At 41.3% G+C, this 26886-nt stretch overlaps 1 protein-coding gene across 1 annotated transcript in view; it reads left to right on the top strand.

Moving 5' to 3' along the window:
* The window catches only part of LOC119661554 (calmodulin-binding transcription activator 1), a 601359-nt gene that overhangs the window by 131932 nt on the left and 442541 nt on the right, over positions 1 to 26886 (top strand). The window contains 1 exon segment of the mRNA XM_038070945.1: positions 22519 to 22670. Within this exon segment, the coding sequence (XP_037926873.1) occupies positions 22631 to 22670 (40 nt within the window). The 5' untranslated portion in view covers positions 22519 to 22630.

The following is a 26886-nucleotide window of genomic DNA, read 5'->3' as shown; positions in this document are numbered from 1 at the left end:
AAATAGTGCGGCTCCGCCGTTATGGTTGAGGATATTCTTTAGTGCAGACCATTCTCTATCTTCACCTGGAATATGTTGATTATTTTTCCGCGAGGTCGAGGATATTCCACAATTGTTTTTTCCGAAAATTCATTTATGATCCACTGGTGACATTCTTTAATCTGTTGTTTTCATCGTGGGTCCAAAATGAACCAAACTCGAAAAAAAGCAAATAAATAGGGTTAACAAGTGGAAAAGCTGAATACTTCAGGTATGAAAGGTTTTATATATTTCTTATATATTAAGTGAAGTGTTAGATAGCAGTAAATCTGTGCAAGAGCGACAATTTTGACCTATTATATCCACTATCCATCAGCAGTATCTCGCCTTATATAATAGCACATATTACCGCATATTTTTATGATTCTCGGATGAACTTAAGGGGGGTTTCCACGCAATTTTCAAAAAATTGAGTGATATACTTTACTATACCATTTCCACAAAAAAAAAAAATAGAAACAAACCGCTTATACTAAATTTTCTCAATTTTTTCAGTAAGATTGTTTTCGAATTAAATTTTATGTACTGCCATATGATTTTTTTGTATTGAATATGTGTGCATACACATATAATTAAGTACTCGAACAATTTTTCCTGGCAAATAAGAATTTGACTTAGAGAGGTTTTATTGTAGATACATCACGCCCATCAATTACAAAATAATCCTTTAATGTAATGTGGTAAATTTGGGCAAACAAGAAGGAATAATAATAATATTCGTTGGCGCAACCATCCATATTTGGATCAGGGCCTTTAAGTGTTTCCTTGTAGACCATAGCGGTACATTACAGTACACTGTAGGAGGCAATGTGGTCAGTATTGCGCTCGTCCGAGATTATTACCTTGATCTGACTCAGTTACTCAATCGCAGCTGAGCCGACTGGTATCCGGCATCCAAACCTGATCACAAATCCCTATGCCACCAATGAGATTTGAACTGCGACCTTCCACTACGACAGCCCAACGCTCTAACCACTTGAGGCATCCTGGCACAAACAAAAAATACGAAGCAATTATTGTGTTTCCAATTTCTGCTGTGTTAACTAGATGATGTTATCAATCTGACATAGATGAAGCGAATCCTTCTGTTGTTAGCCGCACGCTCGTGGGTATACTCGGAAATCTCCTTCATAAACTGGATTCGTGCCCTGTCCTGCACCTCCGGTGAATAGATGCTGCAGTACGCTATAGCAGAAGTCGCGGAATGATCACTCTCACTTTGATATTACAAAGTTATGTAGCTTGAGTCTTTATGAAGGATTTAAAATGAAAGAGCTTGCAGTTGTGATATCGGCACTTTGTCAGCTGCTTACAATTGCGTTTCAGCTAATGTTGTTGGTATTCTTCAATGTTTAAACTGTCATTGTTGCATCCTACATTCCTCACCGGGTTCAGAGCTACATAACGGAGCCTGACGCTCTTGCTGGCAAGGCATTTCTTCTAATGTAAACATAACCACAATCCCCGTCATCCCCTAAAATTCCTTACTTTGCTTCAAATCTTGTTTCGGTATCACATCTCTACGCCAGAAGTTAAACTAACATCATTTCAACCAGAAATGATGTGTCAAAGTTCAAGCTCCCCCGAGTAATCACGCAAGTCGTTTAAATTTCTAGTCAATTTAGTTATTAATTGAAAAGTCGATAATTCTATTTTAATAGTCCATTTCGGAGTGCGGCCGACGGGGTGAGGATACCCTGGATTACATCGATTAGGTCAACTTGTTATTAGAATATTTCAGTTATTATAAATAGGAGAGGCGGCATTTGGGGCCATTGCCAATATTGAACACTCTCACTGGTCATGTGATTAGATTTTGAGTAACTATCAAGTCGAGTGTGTGGGTTAAATTTGCGTTCTGCTGGTATAAGTTTGGTCGTTTGTTTGGTGATTTGCCGGGAATGCCTGAAGTATAACGGCACCGAACATGACCATTAAATTATTATCAGGGCTTGCATTAATCCGATCTAATTTAACATGTCGTTGTGGTTTATTTGAATGTCGTTAAATTTTTGCACTAAATCACAGCGATTAGGTCATTTTTACGGACTATTACATAACTTGATTGTGTGTATATGACGGGAAGGTATTAATTAATTAATGGCCAATGGAATAGTATTAAGCACGGTTGACTTTGCGGCAGTACGTTTCCAAGTGTTAGAAGTATTAGAGCACGAGCAGTAGTGTTGGCAAGAGTAGATTAGTGGCTTGGTAAAATTAAACCCTTTTAACGTAAGTACTTTTGCGTTCACCGATTTATTCAAACATGTATGCTTGTTGGCGGTGCTCTTGAATCCATAAGTGATTCAAACAACCGTCGTATTTGCTGGGAAACAATCTTACGATTGCCATCCACATCCATATTTAGCAATTTAAAGAACCACACAATTTGAATAAAAATTGTATCTCATTGCATATCTCGCAGACCTCCCAGCGTACATCCAAATATATCTTTCGCTAGCACTTTCCTTATCTTCCCCCACATCATGTTCTAACTAAATTCGGTTCGTATCCTGTTTCAAAGGCTGTCATGCATATGTATAAATCGAAGGACTAGATAAGATTTATAATTTTGTGCAAATTTTGCCGATAGAGCTCCTTCCTTGCCAAAAACGAAATTCGGTGACGAGGAGAAAAACGCTACAATTCTGTCACACGCCGAGCTGTTTCCTGAATTTTATCTTCAAGGAGTCACTGAATGTCGGACTTTTTCTCTTCACTTCCTTTTAATTTTTTTAGGGCGAAGAGCTCTCCCTTTTTCTATTTTTTTTCTTCCGAGGCTGTCTATGCACATCTACGTATGGCTGCGTATGCAATATACAGTATCTTTCGGATGTAACAAAGCTGTTCTACATCCCACGACTTTCGTGATTCTTAAATGCAGCGAATGTCTCCTGTTTTATACTTTTGGAGTGCAAATACGAGAAAGCAAGTCAACTGGAAAGAAATGAACTTGATGAAACGTGGAAAAGTTAGCAAACTTGTACAAATGCACGTTTATTTTCATTTTTTGTAGATACTAAAGCGATGTGAATTGGACTAAGTTTTTGTCACTAATTTAAGGATGGAATGGTAGTTTGTTAAATGGATTAATCAGTTAAGGTTGTCGTGTGATCATTGTGGATTATGGTGAGCGTAAGTAAGTTGTAATTGCGGCCCTTGATGGTTTGCAAAATGATATATTATATCAATCTAGTCTCCGAAGTGTGGGAGCGAAAGTTTTTATCAAATAAGTCAAAGCTTATTCAAGAAATCATGATTTTCGGTGTCTAGTTTTCTAGTGACCCAAAATTTGGCATTCATATACATATATGTACAAAAATTGTAAACTGTCGCATATACAATGAGCGGGATGATGTAGTTTTAACGTAAGATTTTAATAAGTGCAAAAAGGAGGAAGGCAGAATATGTCCCTGTAGAGTATTAGATTAAAGTTTATAATGACTTATTTAATGGGCGATGATCGGAAGGTCATTCTAAATGGACTAAAAAGTTGGCGAAATTGACCGCGTGGGTCCGCTCATCAATCTTGAAGCTCCACTGAAGTATCTCGTCGTCCTTGTATGGCTCTGTGTTCGAAAAGGGGTCCTTTTGAACACTTCAGTCCCTGCCACGTATCGGAATCTTACGCGAAGTTTGGTAAAGGAAATAACAGAAAATGGCGTTATCCTGCTCGGGTGGACATTAAAATATCGTCGAGGATAGTGCGAGTTCTACTTTGAAACACTCTCAGCAAATTTCCATTTTATACATGAACATGTTGCCCATATAGCTAGGTTAGTAAAAAAACAAGAATGATTTTCCGAAACATAAAATTATGCCGCAATAACGCTCATCGATAATGCAGATTATAAAAATTTTCGCACAGGATGTGAATACCTTTTTTGTAATAAGCCAACACATGAACATTTTAGAAATAAATTTAATTATTCCCCTTCACTCACTTAGAGTAATTATCACACACCAAATCACCAACAAGTCATTTTCTTCCAGACAACTCCTCGAATTTCTTCGCTCATACCGATCAGAACCTAGAGACTTGCCAAACAAATCGGAAACCGGAAGCTAGCTCGTAGTGAATACATGCTGAACATACCCGATATTCAATTCGATGTGGTACTGATATTTTATCTTTTAGGGACTTCCAATTTGATGCAAAAGAGGCAATTTCGACCTACTGTAACTATGTTAATAATAGAATCCTCTTCAAAACTAAGACCTGTTTCGGAAAGTATTAATCATTTCTTCATTCATTCTTTTATTTGACATGACCTTCACATGACTATATTCGGTGACAAAAATGTTACACCTCCGCTTTGCATATATGGGGACACCTCTTAAATTTCACATAAAAAGATGTTAGTCACTGTATACGTCGGCGTTCACAGTTCCCACCTTCCCACCAAATTCAAGTATCAATCGGCACAACCGTTTCTGAGAAAGGTACGTGCCCCAAACAGACACACAGTAAATGGATTTTAATAAGGTTTTGTTTTCGACAAACGTAAAAAACTCGACTCCATACACGTAAACGATACGGTGCGCAACATATTTACATAGTTGCAATTTCCAAAATTTCCAGCGACAAACGCAAACGGGATTGTGTTTTATGGAATGCATGGTTTTCTAGTTATTCGCGAAAAATCGTTGAAAAACATGCGTTTTTTCGACAAAAAAACGACATGTTTGAACATGAATAACTCGAAAGCTACTACTTGAACGAAAAATTTTTCTTTAGACGTTTTTTGCTTAGAATCGACCATTTAATCGGTTGCTGTAGTTATTTCGAAAACAAATTTATACCCCGGAGCGGCGGTGCCCCGGGGGAGGCGCTATCTAACTTTTGTTTCTTATGCCACTCTCTACCCCCACTCCAAATTTTGACGACAATCGGTCTTGACAGAAAGAATTCGGAGGTTGGCAGTTGTAATGACTGGACTATATACTAAATTCAAAAAATAGCGACTGACAGTTTCGTTTAGGGCAGAGGCAACTCACGCCTGGCGGAAAATGGTTGTCAGGTGTTGGTTGCGCCCTTATATACGTTCACAAACATAAATAGGTGCAAAGTAAGTCCTATTCGAGGATGAAGAAAGTCCTGAGCTTTGGCGCCCTGTGAGTTAAGGCTTAATGATACACTCAAGACCTTCCCTGCTTCTCGTAAAAGGCGACTATAATGGATAGAAATTTGTGCACCAGCAACCTGAAAATTTTGAAACGAAAACGTCAACAACGCTCCGGATAGGGGTTGATCTCATATCAACGACCTTTGGTTATCGGAAACGGAATATTAGTTTCTAAAATGCCTGTACGCTCCTCAACAGCTGTAAAGAGGGTCCTCAGAATGCGCACTTTCTCCAACTTGAGCGGGAATTCCAACGATATAAGCTGGAAATAAGAAACAAGATGGTGGGACACTTCTGCCCCTCTTGCGGCAATGTGCTTTTGTACTCTGGAAAGCCAAGTGGTAGCTGACGTGAACCTGGTGTCGGGTTGTTTCTGACGGCCACCGCAAGGCGCACTCCCTTGACCTGAGATCCGGTTTCTGACTTCTAACCGCAAAATTTCGGTCCAAGGTAAGGGGCGTCAGAATTGTACAATGCTACGTGCTAACAGAGACTTCCGATATAGTAGAGAATGATGCTTTCTACGACCAATTAAACGTAGTTCCTGGGAAGCTTCCTAAAGGAGCCATTGTGATCACGATGGCTGATCTGAATGCCAAGGTGAGATCTGAAAACACCTTGCTTGGACATGTGATGGGGAAACACGGTGTTGGCGACCCTTACTGTAATGGTGGGAGGTTCATGGATTTTTGCAACTTCCATGGCCTCTTGATTAATGGCACATTGTACGAGCGCAGCGCTTGCCATAAGGTGAGTTGGGTTTCAACTGAACTGATTGATTCTTTTGGCATCTTTGATTATGGAGCAATGAGCGATAGATCCAGAGCAAGCTTTTGATTTGTGAAATGTGCTTTAAGTAAGATTTTATACAAGCTATTAACATTTTGCATGGAGGTAAACGAATTGAAGGCCTATAGTAGAGTCCTATTGAGCTGCATTCTTCTTTCTCTTTAGTCTTTGTCCCGCTCAAAAGCGGTGTCGACTCGTCGTGATTGGCTTCGTCATTTTATGTTCTTTCAAAGGCCTGATCTGGATGGACTGAGACCCCGCTGTTTCAGCCGGCCTTTTGGCCGCTTACCATAGACTTCGATGTTCAGACCAATTTTGGTAAGTGAATTTTCGTGAGCGTGAATTACGTGATCATACCATCGAAGACGCCTGTCTCGGAATTTTTCCACGATCGTTGCAGCCCATATTGATCTCGGATATCCCTATTTCGTATGTGATTAAGGTGTGTTACGCCACTAGTCCAACATAACATCTTCGTTTCTATTATGGCGAGATATCATTCATTGCCTTTTATCGTCGGTCAACACTCAGAACCATGAAGGGTGCGGTAAATTTTATATCTGAGTCGTTGGTTGATACGTCCATCACAAATAACAGCAGTTGTGGAACGCCACTTCCTCCGAGTTGCGCTTATATGTGAAGTAATTCTATAACGCAGTTCTCCATTGGCTGATAGCATTGACCCGAGATGTTTAAGTCGCTCAGTTCTGGGCAGGTTACTGACACTGACAGTGATAATGCCCGTTTCATTCGGATCGGTCGTCAAAAATTCTGTTTTCTTCAGATTCAATCTGAGATCGTGTTGCGATCATTCCATTTTGGGACAAGTTTTTCGAAGTTATTTTTGCTATTAAACGCTAGGAAAGCATCATCTGTATAAAGTAGTGTATATGGTAGGATGCTGGATGTTGGATGTCCCGTGTGACAGTGTGCATAATTAGAACAGAGAAGAGTGATGAGCAATTTAAATCAGCGCACGAGTTCTTCTGGTATTAAGTGTTGCCGTAGAGCATATCTGATGAATTCGTGTGGCACACGTTCAAACGCTTTCTCTAAATTCAGAAATACAATGTAAAGAGGGAAAAGCCTCTCACAGTGTTTCTCTACGAGTAACCGCACAGCATATATTGCGTCAGTAGTTCCACAGTTCTTGACAAATCTGGCTTGATTCACGGTTATTTCAACGATTTCGCGAACACGGTTGTCAAGAATGCGTGCAAAAATTTTCATGGTAGGGAGTAGAAACCATTCAGCTGGACTATCTTTCTTTTTCCATTTTGGAACTGTTGTACTTTCTTGCCAATAAGATGATGTTCTACCTTCCTAAATAAACCGATTGAAGAATTTACTGAACCACGGTGGATGGGTCCACGCTCTTCGCTTTCCAGACCTCAGGTGCAATGTCTTCTGGTACCTGTGCTTTCCCCGATTCATTGCTTCCTCGATTTCAGTTACGCTGACAGGTTGAATTACTCCAAATATCGACAATGTTTGTGAAAGTGGAGGATGAGTAAATTCTTCCGTTGGAATCTGCTGGAAAAATTCTCGCTATTTACCTGTCGCGGTCCGTTGATCGGTAAGAAAAGTACCGTTATTGTCTTCACCGCAGCAGATGTGTTCGGTATCCTGTATACATAAGTATCGGGTTTTGATAAATCGATGCTGATCTCTCTCGCCATTCCGAGTGTTTATCGTGAAGATCTTTATAATGGACCGCTCGGACGACAGCAATCGCTCCTTTTGTATCCCAGTTGGTATTTTTGTAAATTTACCAATTCATCAGCGTTTTATCGTCGAAAAACCTGTAACGGAGGCATTTCATTTGAACATCTTCATTCCAACGCCGATTATCTCGGTTGATGAACCGCTTACCTGGCTTGGTGACCCCGAAGGTTGCATAGGCCGCTTTGTGAATCGTATTTTTAACTTGGTTGGTGTCTGCCCTGCCGCATCGACTGAGGCGCACGTTCTAGAATTTCTTCGAGACTTAGCACTTACCACGATCACTTTGTTTTTAACGACATGCATTGCATGCATTTTTATGGTCGGCTTGTCGCGAGTTATCAACAGAGATCGGGTAGGATTTTGCATAACGGAATAACTCTAACTGTACTTTATTTATGTCTTTCCCTGATCTCCGCTTTTTCTTTTTGCTTCACTGGGGATAGTACAAAGTACATTGCCTCAAACTCTCCTCCTTGATCGGGGCTTGAGACCATCATGCTTTGTAGATAACACGGCGGAGTTTTAGATAGAGCTACATTCTATCACGAATACTATTTCTTATTGTTATTGGTAACGTTCCTTTTTGCTCCCTGGACCGTAGGACGTGGAAGAGATCAACGGAGACTTTTGCAACATTTATCTCTCTGATGACATCTACTTATTCTCTGATTACCTCGTTCATCATTTCACCTTGAGATGGAAAAGAGGCCCAAGGAATCGGATCGAAGAGATTTCATTGTTTTAAGTTTAAATCCCAGTTCGTCATGAATGTCCGTGTTCGTCTTTGTGCCGTCCCACTGTCCCTATCAGTTGCTTGACGTGAAGTGTGATGATAATGAAACTAGCTAAGTTAGAAAAGGAAAAAAGAAGAAAAAAGAAAGTGAGACTGCGGGTGTCATTTGGGCACAAGTATGCTTGAGATGATCTCAAACGAGGAACTATTTCATGCATTGTATGGACCAGATAACTCGTGGACATGTGAATCAGAAGAACAAAATGATAGTCACAAGTTTACCAAGCTTGTAGATTTGCCTGAAATTACGTTGCTCAAAACAATGGAGAGAGGTGTATGTTTTTGGATACTTATATTCAGGTTTGGTGGTATTGACAACTAGGAACCTGCTTGCCCACTCCAAAGAGCGGTCGGCACTGGGGTTCCAAGTTCCTACACCGTAAGTTTCAATCCCCTCTCTTCTTCCGCATTGATTTGTTTTTCTGGGTGTCCGTCCCGTATCTATTGTTCACGGGTGGCTGCTTTCTTCACATTTGCCTAATCTGTACGTAACGATTCACATGCACGTACCCTTTCAAGTGCGTACAAGTACATGCTCATACGCATCGGCCGAGTAATTCCTTATTCGCATGATGGAACGCACTGAATTTGATGACAAGGTGGAACTGTGAACATCCACGGATGCAGCGAGTAATATAGTTCAATATTTAGTTTAAGGGGTGTGTTTTTTCAATCAAATATAAGCGTGTAAAATATTAACTGAAACATTACTGAATTGCCTGGGAATTGATTGGAAATGACATTTCACTTTATCCTTTATTTTTAAGGTTTTGTGTGAAACAAAATCTTATTAGAATCGAGTCGATGTCTGTCCGTCTGTCTGTCTGTCACATCCGATTTATTCGGAAACGGCTGGACCAATTGTCACGAAAATTGATGAGAACGTGTGGTCTGTTGTTCCCTTTGCATACAGTAAGGGGCACCATTTTCTTTTAAATTTAAGGTGATATATGCAAATATGAATATATATGAAAAAATATATGCGAAAAAAAAAAATTTCATAAAATGTGGGTATGTAATGAAAAGTATCAATTAGTACTTTCCGAAACTGGTCCCATATTTGATATCGGGTGAAACGTAGGCGAGTTGATGCATCTAATTTTAGGAACATGATATTTTATTTATTTTCATATTAAGTATGTATTATTTAGTTACTATTATTATTGTTTTTGAGAGATATGAGCTTCTACTATACTTTGTTATATTCTTTCTAAATGTTCTGGTGGTAATGCGTATTTGATCTATGTATGACACGATGCCCGGATGGCTCAAGTGGTTCGAGCGTTGGACTGTCGTAGTGGAAGGTCGCGGTTCAAATCTCACTGGTGGCAGAGGGATTTGTTATCGTGATTGGATGTCGGACACAGCTGTGTGAATGAGTACCTGAGTCAAATCAGGGTAATAACCTCGGGCGAGCGCAATGCCACATTGCTTCCTACAGGGTACTGTAATCATGTAATGTACCGTTACGATCTTGAATGAAGTGCTCTAACACACTTCAAGGCTCTGATCCAATATGGATTGTTATGCCAACGATTTTTATTATTATGACACGGTTATATATATATATTTTTTTCATTTAGTTTTTTATTATGAAGAAAAAGTAATATCTACCCCACGAACAATTTCTGAGATAAAGACGTTGACTTTTCAGATAAAAAAGTTGATGACCAATACTGACAATTCAATTGCATTGATATCAATCGTTTCGCGGCCACGGTATAGACAGAATCAAACAGAAGGTTGGTGCAAAATCACAATTAACAGCAAATGGGATGGCACGTGTGATCGTAAAACGTTATTTTCATCTAGAGATGAGCGAAAAATAATTGATATTTGTATCCACAATAAAAAGGCTTATTCAATGGCTATAATGGGACAAAACGGTGAAAATTTTTAAGACGACTACGTATTAAAACGGGTCAAGTCTCGATTCAGTATTATAGTCTAGTGAATGATTGGCAACAAAAGTATACGGCGCCTATATATTGTCCAAAAGACAAAGGGGGACGACCAATAAATAAAGGTCTTGTAAACCAGAATACTACTCAAAGTACACGAATGGCTTGATAGCCATGGCAACTTTATATTTGTAAACGGCTCTCACGCCAAAAGGCAAAAAAGAACAGACTTTTGTTTGAAAAACCAAATAACTGATCACCCTGGTAATTTGAGGATCAATGAAAACCCCAAAATTTTCAAGAAAAATATACATGCGGAATGTGATTCAGTTGACAGAAGCCTTTAAGGTGGTAAAGTGTAGAAGCGATGAAATAAAAATAAATGTATTGAAAGTATGACATAAAGAGCAAGAGTTGTAATTCCAGCAAAAGACGGCTTGACAACTTTTTATATTTTTAACTTTATGGGATTATTTTAAGAATACTTCAAATGTGACAACATAAATGGTTTGTAAAAACTGGTAGAATCTTTCTTGTCTTTTCTTGCATATAAACAGAAATTATGTATTTTTTCAAAGGTGGCTTTAATAATGTGACCAACCACTATATTTGTCGACTTGATTCCTTCATGGTAAAAGTGGACAATTCTGGGTACTGGATCAGAGATTTCAATTGCTGTTGCTTGTTAAATGGTAGCAGCGTATACCTGTGATATAGTACTACTTACTTGCTTCGATTAGCCATTTTGCATGGACCTTCAAATGTATTGACACCTTCGCGGTAGTTTTCATAAAGAACATGATAACACTTTAACTCGTTTCTTATCGGTCTGTGCTCTCACAAGATGAGAGCCTGAATGCAATGGTTTAGGGATTATTATTCTTGTCATTTTGGGAATATATCGTTCATGTGTGTCGCAACTTCGCAGTGTGGCGATTAGGTGACTCATAAATCGAACGACATCTTGTGGTAGAGAAATATTGTGCCCACGACAAATACATTTTGTGCTGTCTCCCTTGTTTTTTGAAGATATGGACCCGTCCTTTGAAATTATATAACTGCTTCAGATAAGCCCATAACTAAAAGTATTTTACTGACCCCATTATCTGCGCAGAGTTACACTCAAGGGAGAAGTTCCTTTGTGGATCAACTCTAAATGTCGTATTGTTGGGCATTAGTTCTGCAAAACGATAACGAATGTTCTCCACTTGAGATTCCCTCGAGCTATTTTTCCGCTACAGGGAGTCAAGGCGACATCAAATACGTACGGCTCTCCATTCTTTGTCACGCAGAGAAATCTTACTTCCTCAATTCTCTTTCCTTCCGTTTGGAAGCTTTCAACCATTTCACCATGGCCACGTTGCTCCAGGGAGCACTTTTGTGCGCTCTAGATCTTCCCTCTGTATTATTTCCTTAATTTCGTAAGTCTACTATTTACTAGGCCCCGTTGTTATTTTAAGGTGACAAATAATTTATTTCATTTGAAAGCTGAGCGAATGAACGTGAATTTTTCCTTCATTTTGTGAAAGTAAAAATATACATTTTTTAGTTCACATGTATGATAAATTGTGCATCATTTCTTTGAGTTTTTTTGTGGTTAATGTGCGAAGGATTTCAATAAGAAGTTTAGATACTACTAGGGGATATGATCTATATCGTCTAAAAGTTTTTCGGCTGTTAGTAGGGATAACATGTAGAAGATCAATTAACTAATTGATAATCTGCGTTAATGAAGAATATGTTTATATTTGTTAGGAGAAAAGTAAGCATAATCTACAGCCCTTTTTAAGGTTATTAAAATCGGTTTACTGTCTGTCTGTCTGTCTATCTGTCTGTCTGTCTGTCTGTCCGTCACACACACGTATCATTTGAAAACTCTTATTAATGAGTCGGGAAACCAGAAGGATGTGGCAGGTATGCAAGGTTTATGTTTTCATTATGTGAGGTATTTTCAATGTATATATTCACCCATTCGTATATACCTGAAAATATTCCTTCATGTATTTTCGAACTTCAAAATATGCCATCACATCTGGGACAGTTCGGAGAATCATCCAACCCAAAGCGGTGCAGATACTGCCTGTAGCAACCACCGTGTCCCGTGAGGAACTAGGTAATGTGGTAGTTGGTCTCCCCATGTTTTCGCTCAAGCTACACCCTAACCGACCTTTCATAGACTCGTCCCATCTGCGTTGCCAGAGATCAAGCGACTCTGACCTTGCTGCATTTCTACGCTGTGCATGCCCCTCCATACGTCTTGTATTGTACAGGACACTCATTTCTTTGGCCAGAATGTCAACCGGGATCATGCCTGCCACCACCAATACTGCCTCATCTGATGTGGTTCTAAGAGTTTGCAAGCGCCTCTGCCCACACAGGCGGCGAGTAGAGCAGGATGGAGCGCACCACTCCGGTTAGCACCAACCTCCGACAGTGTTTCGGTCCACCAATATTTGGCAACATTTTTGCAGCGCCGTGGTGGCACTGGCTGCCTTCTGGCATGCATACTCTAGGTGTTCCCTAAAACTCAATTTTATATCAATTATTACCCCCAGGTATTTGATAGCCGGCTTTGATACGACCGTATTTCCACCGACCTCCACTTTTACAGTATTATTTTTCCTGCGTTTCGTTATTAAGACCGCTTCCGTTTTCGCGTCCGCCAAGGTCAGCTCGGCCTTTTCTAGCCAGGACTTTACCGCTCTCACTGTTTCCGTTGCGTAAACCTCCACATCTTCTGGGTGTTTTGCTGCAACAACCACAGCTAGGTCATCAGCAAAGCCGACAATCGTAGTCCCCTCTGGGACGGGAAGAGCAAGCACCTCATTATACATGATATTCCACAACAGGGGACCAAGTACCGATCCCTGTGGTACCCCGGCTGTGGCAATGTACTCTTTGGGGCCCTCATCCGTCCCGTACCAGAGAGTCCTCTCTGAGAGGTAGTTTTCCACCAAATTCGCTAAGTATCCGGGGACACCTATGTCAGCCAACGCCCCTTTAATTCTATTCCAGTTGGCCGAGTTGAATGCGTTTTTCACATCCAACGCCACCACGGCACAGCAGCCGCCAGAAATCAGTGCATCTTTTGCCAGGTTTACCACCATGCCAATTGCGTCCACCGTAGAGTGGGCGCGTCGGAAACCAAACTGGCGTTCCGACAAACCATTGCTGGCTTCGACGATGGGCAGGATTCTGTTGTAGATGACTCTCTCCATCATCTTCCCCATTGTATCCAACAGGCAGATAGGACGATAAGACGCTGGGTTTCCAGGTGGCTTGCCAGGCTTCGGAAGCAACACCAACTTTTGCTTTTTCCACTGGGCAGGGAATATTCCTTCTTTTAGACACGCCTCGAAGGTATTGGCGAAAAGTTCGGGCCTAGTCTTCACTGCCAGTTTCAAAGCTCGGTTGGGGATGCCATCCAAACCTGGGGCCTTGTTGTCACCGAACCTACCACATATTTCCCGCAGCTCTTCCACAGTTACAGGCGGTATTATGCCGTCATTTAGCTGGACAAAAATTTGCCTTCCCCTATTTTCGTGGTGAGGGAACAGAGTGGTAACAATCTGTTTCAGGAGTCGCGGACAGGTCACCTGGGGTGATTTCCGCAGCCTTTTCATCACCACTCTGTAAGCCTCGCCCCAAGGGTTTATATCGGCATGGTCGCACAGCTGTTTGAAGCAGTTCCTTTTTAGGCGGCCACGAAATTGCTTGTGTGCCTCCTCTCGACCGTCGCCACCGGGTTTTCCCCTGAGCCTCTGGCAAAGCCTCCTTGCCCGAAAACATGCGGCTCACAAACTTGCGAATTCGTTGTTCCACCAATAGTTGGGTTGCCTACTGGGGAGCAATCGCCTTCTGCGCGTAGTAGTATCGCATGCTTCCGTTACCCATCGAGTGATCTGGGTGGCTTTCTCTCCAGCCGTACCAGGGATCGTCGGATCGTCGGTATCAGGGATATGTCGGATTTGAGCACCGCGGAAAACGTGTCCCCCTCGGAAGCTTTCACTGTCCAGCCAAGCGTACCACCCGGCATTCTGCGAAAACTCTTTTTCGAGCTCGATCCGCCCTTGATCTCTATGCAGATTGCCTGGTGGTCGCTGTGAGTATAGTCCTCACTGACATGCCAAGCGATTCTACTGGCTAAAGTGGCACTCACGTATATCCACTATAGACCCCAGGCCCCTTCCCCGGAAAGTGTACGAAGACTCAACATTCACCAGTGCCACGTCCAGCTCCGCGAATGCTTCGAGGAGAACACGTCCCCTGACATTAGTTATTCGGCTGCCCCATTCAAGAGCCCACGCATTGAAATCGCCTTCTGTTATGATCGGCCAACGTCCTCTTGCATCCAAAACAAGAGCAGCAAGCATCCGCTCATACTCGTCGAGTGTAGCGCTAGGTGGAGCATAGCAGCTATAGATGTGGATGCCCTTCACTTTCGCTCTGATGAAGCCTTCCTCCGGATGCTCCATTATTTCCTGGAAGGCTTGTTCTCCACAAGTCCACAGCGTTGTTGGCCCGTTTGGTCTTTGACCCAAACGCTAGCACCGCGGTTTCGGTATGGTTCACTTAGTATGGCCACATCGATGTTTTTCTCGCGGATGATTTGCGCGAGTAGATCCTGCGCCGCCTCGCAGTGGTTGAGGTTGATTTGTATCAACCTCATCTGCGATTTGCTCTAAGGGCTCTCCTGTATTCCGGGCACCTGCTGCTGCCCGCAATGTGCCGATGGTCCACACCCTCCTTTCCTTTGCACAGTAGACAATTTGGGTCAGCTCCGCAGTCCTTGCTGATATGGCCTTCCACATCTCCTGCATTGTTTTGACCTGTCATTTGGGTTAGTGCATGCCTTCGCAATGTGACCAAAGCCAAGACATCTAAAGCACCGTTTTAACGCCACCTGTTCCCTAAGGCGACACATAACCCAGCCTATTCTCACTCTCCCTGCTGCTAACAGTTTGAGTGGTTTCTCCACTGGTAGGCTGATGATGGCGGTTTGTGTTCCCCCATAGGCTTTCCTTAGCGTTTTCACCACTGACTCTTGTAGTCCGGCAAGATCGAACTGTTTCTCCAACGCTTCGCGAACATCCTCCTTCGTCGTGATTTCATCTATATCTCTGCAGATTATAGTGATCCCCGGCCTGCTAGCTCTTATGTCGGCTTCCTGCCCTAAAGTCTTGTGGCGCGGCAGGATTCGCAGCATTCGAAATTTATTTCGAATGTTGCGAATGCGAGCGAATAGATGGTGCGGATCTATCCACTTTGCGTAGCACGCCAATGGAGTGGAAGATCTCAGAAAAGTGTGCGATGAGTAATTTTGTTTTTTGAGACCTGTCACTAAAATTTAATTATTCAGTTGGACTTGAAAAAGATTAGAAAGTTTTAGATAATATTAAAGTGATTTCAGATTGTTTATGAATTGGCTTTTTAGTCCGAATTATTAATAAGTTATTATTGGAAGTTTTTCCGACTAGCAGATCGAGTTGAATGGCTGCTACTGAAGACTGTATCTTGTGTGCTTAATCAGTGCGGAGTAAAGGAATAGATAGTCTATTGTATTATCACGTCGGGGTCACCAATTAAGTAATCCTTCAATTTTTGCTACTTCACTTGATAATACAATAGACTATCTATTCCTTTACTCCGCACTGATTAAGCACACAAGATACAGTCTTCAGTAGCAGCCATTCAACTCGATCTGCTAGTCGGAAAAACTTCCAATAATAACTTATTAATAATTCGGACTAAAAAGCCAATTCATAAACAATCTGAAATCACTTTAATATTATCTAAAACTTTCTAATCTTTTTCAAGTCCAACTGAATAATTAAATTTTAGTGACAGGTCTCAAAAAACAAAATTACTCATCGCACACTTTTCTGAGATCTTCCACTCCATTGGCGTGCTACGCAAAGTGGATAGATCCGCACCATCTATTCGCTCGCATTCGCAACATTCGAAATAAATTTCGAATGCTGCGAATCCTGCCGCGCCACATCACTCCGGCAGGATTCGCAGCATTCGAAATTTATTTCGAATGTTGCGAATGCGAGCGAATAGATGGTGCGGATCTATCCACTTTGCGTAGCACGCCAATGGAGTGGAAGATCTCAGAAAAGTGTGCGATGAGTAATTTTGTTTTTTGAGACCTGTCACTAAAATTTAATTATTCAGTTGGACTTGAAAAAGATTAGAAAGTTTTAGATAATATTAAAGTGATTTCAGATTGTTTATGAATTGGCTTTTTAGTCCGAATTATTAATAAGTTATTATTGGAAGTTTTTCCGACTAGCAGATCGAGTTGAATGGCTGCTACTGAAGACTGTATCTTGTGTGCTTAATCAGTGCGGAGTAAAGGAATAGATAGTCTATTGTATTATCAAGTGAAGTAGCAAAAATTGAAGGATTACTTAAGTCTTCCCGATTTGGCCTAAGAATTTGTCCGCGGTTACATCCTTGGATTTCCTCAGTTCCAACATAAGATCTCCCTTCTGCGACCGTCTAATGCGGCTGACGTTGTCTCCCAAATTGGTGAGTTCGGGGTCTGCCTTCACTTTCCTGAGAATGTCGGCATATGACCCTTCGCCCCGTTTGGAAATGAAAATTATCTCCGGTCTAATCTTCCTCCGATAATTTCTTTTCCGCGGTTCTACCTTCCTCCAAGTTTCCGCATCCGCCTTTGAAGGTTCGATCCCTTTTCTCGAGGTAGCCACTGCAGTATTTTCACTGGCAGCTTCAGACGTACTTTTCATGAACTCCGCCTTTTTGGGAGTTGAGTCCTTTTTTCTTTTCGGGGTTTGCTGGCCTGTTGAGTCATTTAGCTTCTCGCGCAGCCTCTTCCCCGGTTTCTCCCCTTTTGTGGTTTGAATCGGCGTTACTTGAGTTGCCTGGTTCACTTTTCCAATCGGCGACTTCCCTACTTGTTCATCCTGGGCCTTGCCGTACGTCAAATGGATGCCTCTTATCGTGGCCCTTATATTTTGGTGAATGTTCCTGCGCTCCTTTATAAACTCACACAGCTCCATGATCTTTTTACCGAGGGCAGCAATGGCAGCTCCAGACTGATCATTGCCCAAAACATCACTCGGGTGAATCGGCGTCGGTGATTCTTCCTCATTGGAGACTCCCGCTATACGCTTCCCACTGGGGGTGGCGATCGTGGGGGCTTGTGCCCGTGTGGGAGGGGATCTGCGAAAAATCGAGCTCCTTCTGAACGGGTCCATCACTGGAGCCAGTTCAAGTTCCTCCCGTATGCTTGTAACATTAGATGCCACAGTAGCCAAGGTTCCCACTACTGAGGCACTGCGGTCGTTGGATATCGACGGCCGGGAACCCGCTTGCTCACTCCCAAAAACCGCCGGTACTGGGTTTCCGAAGCCCTGCACCGTAACTTCATTCTTCTTCTGCTCCGCCATGTTTGGTTTTATTTCTGGGTATCCTTCCCATAGCCAATTTTTATCCACGGGTGGGCGTTTACTTCCCACCTACCCACCTGCGCATAAACATGCCCATACACGCACATCTCCGGATGCGTGCATGTGCATGGCCATGACACATTCGCCGAGCATTCCCTTATCCGCACGAAGGGACGCGCCTGATGGGAGATTTGGCAACTCCACACAGGACGTGCTAGGTACTAATGAGACAAATGTCCTCTCATTTGTTTTATAAAAGGAATATACAAAACCTTTCATACCTGAAACGTCAAGCTTCTGGTTTCCCGACTTGTTGAAGTACTCAGATTTTGCAAATAGCCTGTGCCAATTCAACAAACAACACCAGAGCGCCTGCTCCCCTTGGATGTTTTGGCGGCTATGCCGTCAAAACACCAGCGACTAAAGACCTAGGACGTGGACGAACCAACGATTACCGATTACCGTATTATCGATTTCAAACGAACATCGACTCCACAAGACGTCTATTATCCGCTTTTCAGATATATGTCATGTTCCGGAGCAGAAAGTTGTCAATTAATACCGGGTGATAGTAAAAGCCTATTTCAGCTTACAAAGACTGTTCCGCTCGAAACGTCTCACCATAGGGTCAAAGCTCTTACTGTACAAGACTATGATCTTGCCAGTCCTCATGTATTCCTCGGAAACTTGGGTTCTTAGCAAGAAAAATTGCGAACTCTTGGCCGCGTTCGAGAGAAGAATCCTCCTAAGAATTTTTGGACCCCTACATGAGGATGGACGATTCCGTAGCCTACACAATGACGAAATCTATGAGCGATACCATGACCGTCCGGTTGTGGATAAAATCCGGCTCAATAGGTTACGGTGGGCGGGTCACTTAATCCGTATGGATGAAGATGATCCCACCCGGAAAGTCTATAAGGGCAATATCTATGGTAGGAAAAGAAGACGAGGCAGACCCTGCCTAAGATGGAGCGATGCGTGGGACAGCTTTTAGGGATATCGAATTGGTGGACCTCGGCGCAAAACCGGGATGTCTGGAGTTCCTTATTAAGGCAGGCCTAGACCGGATACCGGTTGTTGCGCCGTTGATGATGATGATGATGATAGTAAAAAATAATCGAGTTGCCCTACCAGCCACCCAACAAGTTTACCACGAAGTTTCACTTGAGTCCTGCGAGACGCTAGGCCAAAGACCTAAAGTTTACTTGGCAACTACCAGCATCATTGCTGCCGTTGATAGAATTTTTATCGTTTGCTGACAATGGCACGACTCCGGATTTGCTACGAATTTCTGAAGTTAATCTTGTAAATAAGTTCCCGCCCACCTTTTTGCTCTTTTTCGATGATCCATGGGTGATATCAAGTCCTCCTCAATACGACCACGCCTAACGACTAAGACGGCTGAGAATAAAATCAAAGAAACCGTTGAACAGAGGGGCACGCAGAATCAGAGTATAGGCAATCAATTGAATTTGACTATGACTAATCCAGATATAGCTCCACCATTTGTCAACAAAGAACAACTTATCTCATCCTCATGGAATAAGGAGCTTCTTTCCCTTCGAAATATCTTATCTTATCTTGACCCTTATATTCCTGCTATTTCTAATATTCTTCTTCTGGTCTGTAAAGTACGAAATATCCCTATAGATTACATCGATCATAATTTGGCCATTGACTTAATGTCATATTCGTGGCTGTTACAAGTGTTACACTTGTACAAAAATAATTGTAATGTGGTGTTTCTTACGAGAAGATTGTTGAAGATTTGGAGCATGAAACTAACGCTACCTTTACGCACATTCAGCAAAAATACCGGCCATGCAGATGGGGGAGTGACATCAATTTAGAGTCTGTCTAAAGGTGGTGAGGGTAGTTCTTCCAAACATTAACAAGAACAATATAACTACCAAAGAATGAAGGACCACTATCAAATGGCATAAGGGAGGATTGAAACAATCCACCATTAACCGCGCCTCCGATGACAAGAAAGAATAGTATCGGCGACAGAATGCAGCTTTGTTCGACTCTGCTTTGAACTGCTAACTACTCTGAAATTTTACCTCGATGCAGCTTGTGACATTTTGCGCTTTTATATATTACTTTCTGCTCATCATTTGATTCGTCGGGCCTTAACTGTTTGCACAAATAGTGACAATCGGAATTAATTAGGCGGAGTTTCACGTCTGGCTGGTAGCAGTATGGCGAAAGAGGTCTTGGCTGTACTCTTTTATCATGCATTGTGTATTCTTTTGAATTCCTAGAAAGTGTGATCTCCGGGGCTGAGGTGAAAGCCAAGATACTATCTTTTCTTCAAGACCACTCAATTACTAGCCTATGCTGTTGATAGAATAGGAAGAATAGTCCGAAGTGTACAAAATGCCTTAATTCAAATTGAAGCGGCAGTGCAAGATCTTGGGCTGCATACTAATGAAGAAAAGACGAACAACAATACCAACCAGCGCTAGTAAAGTGAAAATTAAGAAGACAAGAAAAAAAATCACAACCAAAAACGGTTGTAATGAAGAAACCCGTGCAAGCTTATTGGCAGATAACGCAGGCTATTTCAGTTTCGATAAACTATTAGCATCTCACTATAGGATCGAAGCTCTTACTGTACAAGACAGTAGCTTGCCAGTCCTCAATATTTGTCGGAAATCTGCGTTCTTAGCAAACTGACGCATTCTAGAGGAGGATCCTCCGAAGATTTTTAGGCTCCCTATGTGACAACAGCGAATAAAAGAATTTATGACCGACATTAAAAAGTTTAATTGTTGTGTAAATGCAGCGTTGGGGAGAAACCGAGATATCTGGAGTTCCTTGCTAAGACAGGCCTAGATCAGATCTTTGGGAAAAGTAATTAAACAAGTCGGAAATCAGAAGCTCGGCCCATCAGATATGAAAAGTTTTGGTGATTTTTTATTTAAGAATATTTAGGTGGTTCCATTTGTACATAGCTCGTAGTGCATATACATTGAATATTCCCAGGGCCGGGGCTGATATGAATATAGAAAAACAAGGTTGGGGAAAAAAATGGCTGGTCTACGTTGAATATTAGGCGAGCTTCAATATTAACTCCTTTTCAAATTGAAATTGCTATTTCGCCTCCCTCCCTCTTCCTCAGTTGGCGCAACAGGACAACTGGTCTTCGAAATACCGGTATATAAGCAAAAATAACTCTTTATTCGGCATTTAGAAAACAAAATTTAGTCTCCCCTACCATTATCACGTTTCTATGGCTTAGGATGCAGCAAATGTTCACGAAGTTGATAACTTCGAGCTACAGCTTAGCTGCTTGGCTAGTATTGGTGGAATTTCCCTGAACTTTTTCAGTATTTCACACTATATTATTTTTGTTACTGTACAATTTTGCGCTTCAAAGATGAATTCAAGGCTGGTTTTCTACTCAGTTTTAAAAATTTGGTAATACTACTGAGTCCAGAAAGTAAGATCGCTTTTTATTTATTTCAAAATATTGTATATTTACTTTTTCTTCCGCATTCATTTATCGTCTCAACATGATTTCCCAGCATTTACACATTGCTATGCATATATATGCAACGAATTTTTGGCGGAAAAGCGGCGGAGAACGAGTACTGTTTTTTTTTTACTTTTTTTAGTTTCAAAAAATGTCCTTCAAAATAGTATGGACAGATCCATTCGAAATACCAATAACATCATCAAAAAAAAAAAATTTAATGTGCCGTTTGATTCAAATTGAAAACTGGTCTTAATTTTTGGACACAGCAGCTAATTTCAGAGACTGGAGAAATTGGAATGGAATGTGCCTAAATTTCTGAAAATTTGTGCTGTATGCTATATGGACACGCCTTTTGTATGTATGAAGGACTCCTTTGATATTCTATTCCAAACGAGTATCTCCCACTAGATACAAGATTATCCTGACAGTACAGCAGTATGTAGTTCCCCTCGAAAATTGGGATTAGAGAAATTCAGTGATATATCGGCCTGAAGCGCTCTGATTGCACTGAATTTGTAGAAGTTAGCTTATACAACCTTTTGTATTGCACGAATATTGCAAATTTGGATGTCTGAATGGTAATTGTTTCCCGGCGTTTGCCGCCACCATCTATCATTGTCTTTATTTTGAACATGTTACTTGATTTGTTTTATTCATATTTAATTATAAATTCCCATCAGAGAATAGCATTAAGTACTTTATTATTGAGCACTCTCGAAAATCCGTAAACATAAAAATATCTAATTTTATCTACTAATTTTATTTGTGTATTTGAACACTTTTACTTATCACTTGCATCATTTTGCAACCGACGGAAGAATGAATATTAACTCAACGAATCCGTTTAGCAAAATGCCGAATAAAAATTTGTTTCTCATCTCCAAAGACAATCACGTTTGGTTGTTATTTTTACGCTATTCGTTACGAAAATCTTAATAGGATCCCTGTATTGATATTGTCATAGTTAGCAGCAGTACTCTCGACAGACTACTATCGATATAGTACTTTCGAATCGGCTCGGCGGATAACGGACAATTTATTTTTCAACTACGTTCAAATAGAACCATAACGCACCCAAAGATCCTAGGCCAAAAAAAACACAAAACTGTTCATGTCTGAGGCACCCAGCTTGCAGCTTTCCGGTGGATGGTCGACTTTAATAGATGGAATTGCAAAATCAGATGTTTTATTACTAAAGTTACTAAAACTATTTTCCTTATATATTTTTATTTTTTCTTTCCAGACAAAATTGCTGTGATGAGAAATGGAACATCATCCTTTGGAACGACTGCATCATAATCTTGGTCCAAAAATTGTGATCATCGCCAAAAAATACTCAAATCCGACTTCTTGAAATGACATCACAAGCAGTTTACTGCTTGAGTCTTCAAATTCGTGAGTACCATCAATATTGGTATTATATTTTAAACCACGTAGACTGCGATGGACAGACGTCTTCGTTTAGAAACATCATTTTTAGGTTTCGGGACAAAATTTCTGTATTATTAATAGAACATGCACTGTGACCTTGAAATGGAGAGTTCTTAAGTAGAGTGTCTCTAGAGATATTAGTCTTTCTCGGAAAGTCATCATTTTTCAAAAATTTAGGCTACAGAAAGGAAGAAACCTTTTTGTATTATTTTTGAATGACGAGAAGTTCATAGAAAAGGAAGAAAGGATCATATATTGGTATGATTTTAATTTCTGATCTGTTAGTCATAATTATTGGATTCAATGTACGTTGTTGATTTTTCCTTATCATTTATGACTTGTGATTTTAACCATGGCAAAAAAGGCCTTGATATCCGTATGGTTTAGAAAAGAGGGAAGGACGTAAGGTCATGGTTCAAAACTTACTGGAGGGAGGAATTGCTGTAATGATTGTAAATCGAATACCAGTCTATTCGACTGTAATCCGCTTTATCCTCGAGTGTATCGATACGGTCTTCATGGCTTTGATCCCTAAAAGGAATAATGGCTAATGCGAAAATCCGTTCCCTGGAATAGCGGGAATATTTTCAGGATAGTGTGTTCTTCATGGTTTGAACCAGACTGTGTGATAGTCCTAGGACATCTAAGAAAACCGTCAGCTATTTAGGCACAATACCTGTCGTTGACAATATTTTCAGACCTACAATTACCCTCTTGCGACGCCAAATTTTTTTGATTTGCCGAGCCAGGGGCTCATAGTTCACCTTCTTCTCCACGTATTTCCGTTCAATGTTGCTTTTATCGGGGATAGCGACATCAATAATATATGTTGGGCGACCCGTTTTGTCAACTCATAGTACATGAGGCGTGTTTTGTGATATATGGCGATTAGTTAGAACTTGCCGGTCCCAATAGATGCCGTAAGCAGAACTATTGGATATTGGCTGCGGTTCTTATCGGTAAACCAAATATGTTTCCGTGATAAGCTTATGTTTGTATGTAAGTTTAAGTTTAAGTTTTTTATTTACCATAGTGACTTACTTCTAATACATTATTAATTACTTTCTAGCTTCGATATTAAGCTTAACTAACTTAACTTTATTTCAATGGGTGGCTATTACAATTGTTTGGCCTACCCGACCTTCTGTGTAAATTATTACTTTACTTGTATTAATTTTAATACATATATCTTCACAATTATTTGTATTCAACTGAACTATTTAAAAGACTGCGCTTGCACTAAAAGCGCCCCGATCTCTTGTCGGTAACATCGGGAGTACCGCAAGGATCCATTTCTGGACCCACCTTTTATAATATCTTCACGGCTGACGTCCCAACTCCTGAGACCGGCACCGAACTCATTCAATATGCCGATGATATACTCATCTTCGCTTCAAGCCTCCACCCCAACAGGGCAGCCAAAGCGGTCGAGAGGTATTTGAAAGACCTTGGCAAATATTACCTGGCATGGGGCATTAAGATTAATGAGGCCAAAACGCAATTCTGCACCTTCCGGAGGAAAGCTAGATACCTAGGTTCTAGAGGAATCCATAGAAAAGCTACACGCTTGAAAATGAAGATCGGAAACACTATAGTGAGCAATTCCCAGACCATCAAGTACTTAGGAGTTAAACTTCACGAACTCCTTAAGTTCAAGCCACATCTTGAGCTCGCTATCGGTAAGGCACGCGGTGCATTCAGTAGGATCTACTTTCTTCTTCGAAAGAAGGTAGGACTCAGCACCAAGGCCAAACTGACTCTCTACAAGACCCTGATCAGACCCATTATCTGCTATGGAGCGCCCACGTGGATCACTTGCTCCACCCGAACCATGTCCAAATGTGAGGCATTCGAACGCCGGATATTAAGATACTGCACTGGTCTTTCCTATAATTGGAAAACCAAGAAGGTTGGAAAAAACGCCGAGGCATATCGGCGCGCCAAGGTACAACCTCTTCGAGAATTCGTTCTCAACTTGGTGGAACGGTTCTTCGAAAGAACGGAGAACTATCCAAATCCACTAATCCGGCAACTCTACCAACAGGGTAGCACCTTCCCATTGGCCAACTACCTAAGGCCCTGCCAAATAGTGAGCGAAGCTCTTAAACCCGCCATCCTTTCCTTATATGATTCTCCCTGCCTGGTAGGGGTACATCGAGGCTAAGCACAAGACATGTAATGTGCTATTGTATATAGTAGGTTAAGTATTTATTGTTAGATTAAGTTAGATTAAGTTTAGACTTAGTTAGTTTTAAGTATTTTAAGTAAGTAAGTAATGCCTTCTGGCGCTTTTAGTGCAAGCGCAGTCTTTTAAATAGTTCAGTTGAATACAAATAATTGTGAAGATATATGTATTAAAATTAATACAAGTAAAGTAATAAGTTACACAGAAGGTCGGGTAGGCCAAACAATTGTAATAGCCACCCATTGAAATAAAGTTAAGTTAGTTAAGCTTAATATCTAAGCTAGAAAGTAATTAATAATGTATTAGAACTAAGTCACTATGGTAAATAAAAAACTTAAAAACTTAAACTAAAAGCGCCAGAAGGCATCACTTACTTACTTAAAATACTTAAAACTAACTAAGTCTAACTTAATCTAAACTTAATCTAACAATAAATACTTAACCTACTATATACAATAGCACATTACATGTCTTGTGCTTAGCTTCGATGTACCCCTACCAGGCAGGGAGAATCATATAGGGAAAGGATGGCGGGTTTAAGAGCTTCGCTCACTATTTGGCAGGGCCTTAGGTAGTTGGCCAATGGGAAGGTGCTACCCTGTTGGTAGAGTTGCCGGATTAGTGGATTTGGATGGTTCTCCGTTCTTTCGAAGAACCGTTCCACCAAGTTGAGAACGAATTCTCGAAGAGGTTGTACCTTAGCGCGCCGATATACCTCGGCGTTTTTTCCAACCTTCTTGGTTTTCCAATTATAGGAAAGACCAGTGCAGTATCTTAATATCCGGCGTTCGAATGCCTCACATTTGGACATGGTTCGGGTGGAGCAAGTGATCCACGTGGGCGCTCCATAGCAGATAATGGGTCTGATCAGGGTCTTGTAGAGAGTCAGTTTGGCCTTGGTGCTGAGTCCTACCTTCTTTCGAAGAAGAAAGTAGATCCTACTGAATGCACCGCGTGCCTTACCGATAGCGAGCTCAAGATGTGGCTTGAACTTAAGGAGTTCGTGAAGTTTAACTCCTAAGTACTTGATGGTCTGGGAATTGCTCACTATAGTGTTTCCGATCTTCATTTTCAAGCGTGTAGCTTTTCTATGGATTCCTCTAGAACCTAGGTATCTAGCTTTCCTCCGGAAGGTGCAGAATTGCGTTTTGGCCTCATTAATCTTAATGCCCCATGCCAGGTAATATTTGCCAAGGTCTTTCAAATACCTCTCGACCGCTTTGGCTGCCCTGTTGGGGTGGAGGCTTGAAGCGAAGATGAGTATATCATCGGCATATTGAATGAGTTCGGTGCCGGTCTCAGGAGTTGGGACGTCAGCCGTGAAGATATTATAAAAGGTGGGTCCAGAAATGGATCCTTGCGGTACTCCCGATGTTACCGACAAGAGATCGGAGAATTCATTCCCCACACTGACGTAGAAATACCTATCTTCAAAGAAGCTTAGTGCAATTCTAATGATCGGAATTGGGAACTCAAGATCTATCAGTTTGTAGATTAGTCCGTTTACCCATACGGAGTCAAAGGCCTTTTCTAAGTCTAATGCACATGCTACGGTCGGTTTATTATTGACGTTAAGTCTTGCTACGACGGTGTCGTGAAGGTAGCTAAGTGCATGTTGAGTTCCGTGCTTGCTGCGGAACCCGAACTGATGGTTCGGTATAATCTTTTTGAGGTTGCAATATTGGACTAGCCCGATTGTCCATGCTCTCTCAAAGAGTTTGCCTAAATTGGATAATAATGAAACGGGTCTAAAGTTGTTAGGCTCAGTAGAGAAGCCTTTTTTCCGGATCGCAATTATTTTAGCTACTTTCCAGGTGGTGGGAAAATAGCCATTATTTATGCAGTTATTAAATACTGCCAGCAAAAATTTGATGGAGACTCGGGGAAGTTGCCTAATTACGTAATTAGGAATTTCGTCAGGTCCGGCTGATTTTTTACCGTTTAGGTTTGAGGTCAAGGCGGTGAGCTGTGATAAACTCAGAAATTGTTGCGAAT

The sequence above is a fragment of the Hermetia illucens genome, chromosome 1, assembly GCF_905115235.1.
Source record: "Hermetia illucens chromosome 1, iHerIll2.2.curated.20191125, whole genome shotgun sequence".
Taxonomy (NCBI): Eukaryota; Metazoa; Arthropoda; class Insecta; order Diptera; family Stratiomyidae; genus Hermetia; species Hermetia illucens.
The sequence above is the reverse complement of the archived record's forward strand: the minus strand, read 5'-3'. Positions and strand labels throughout refer to the sequence as shown.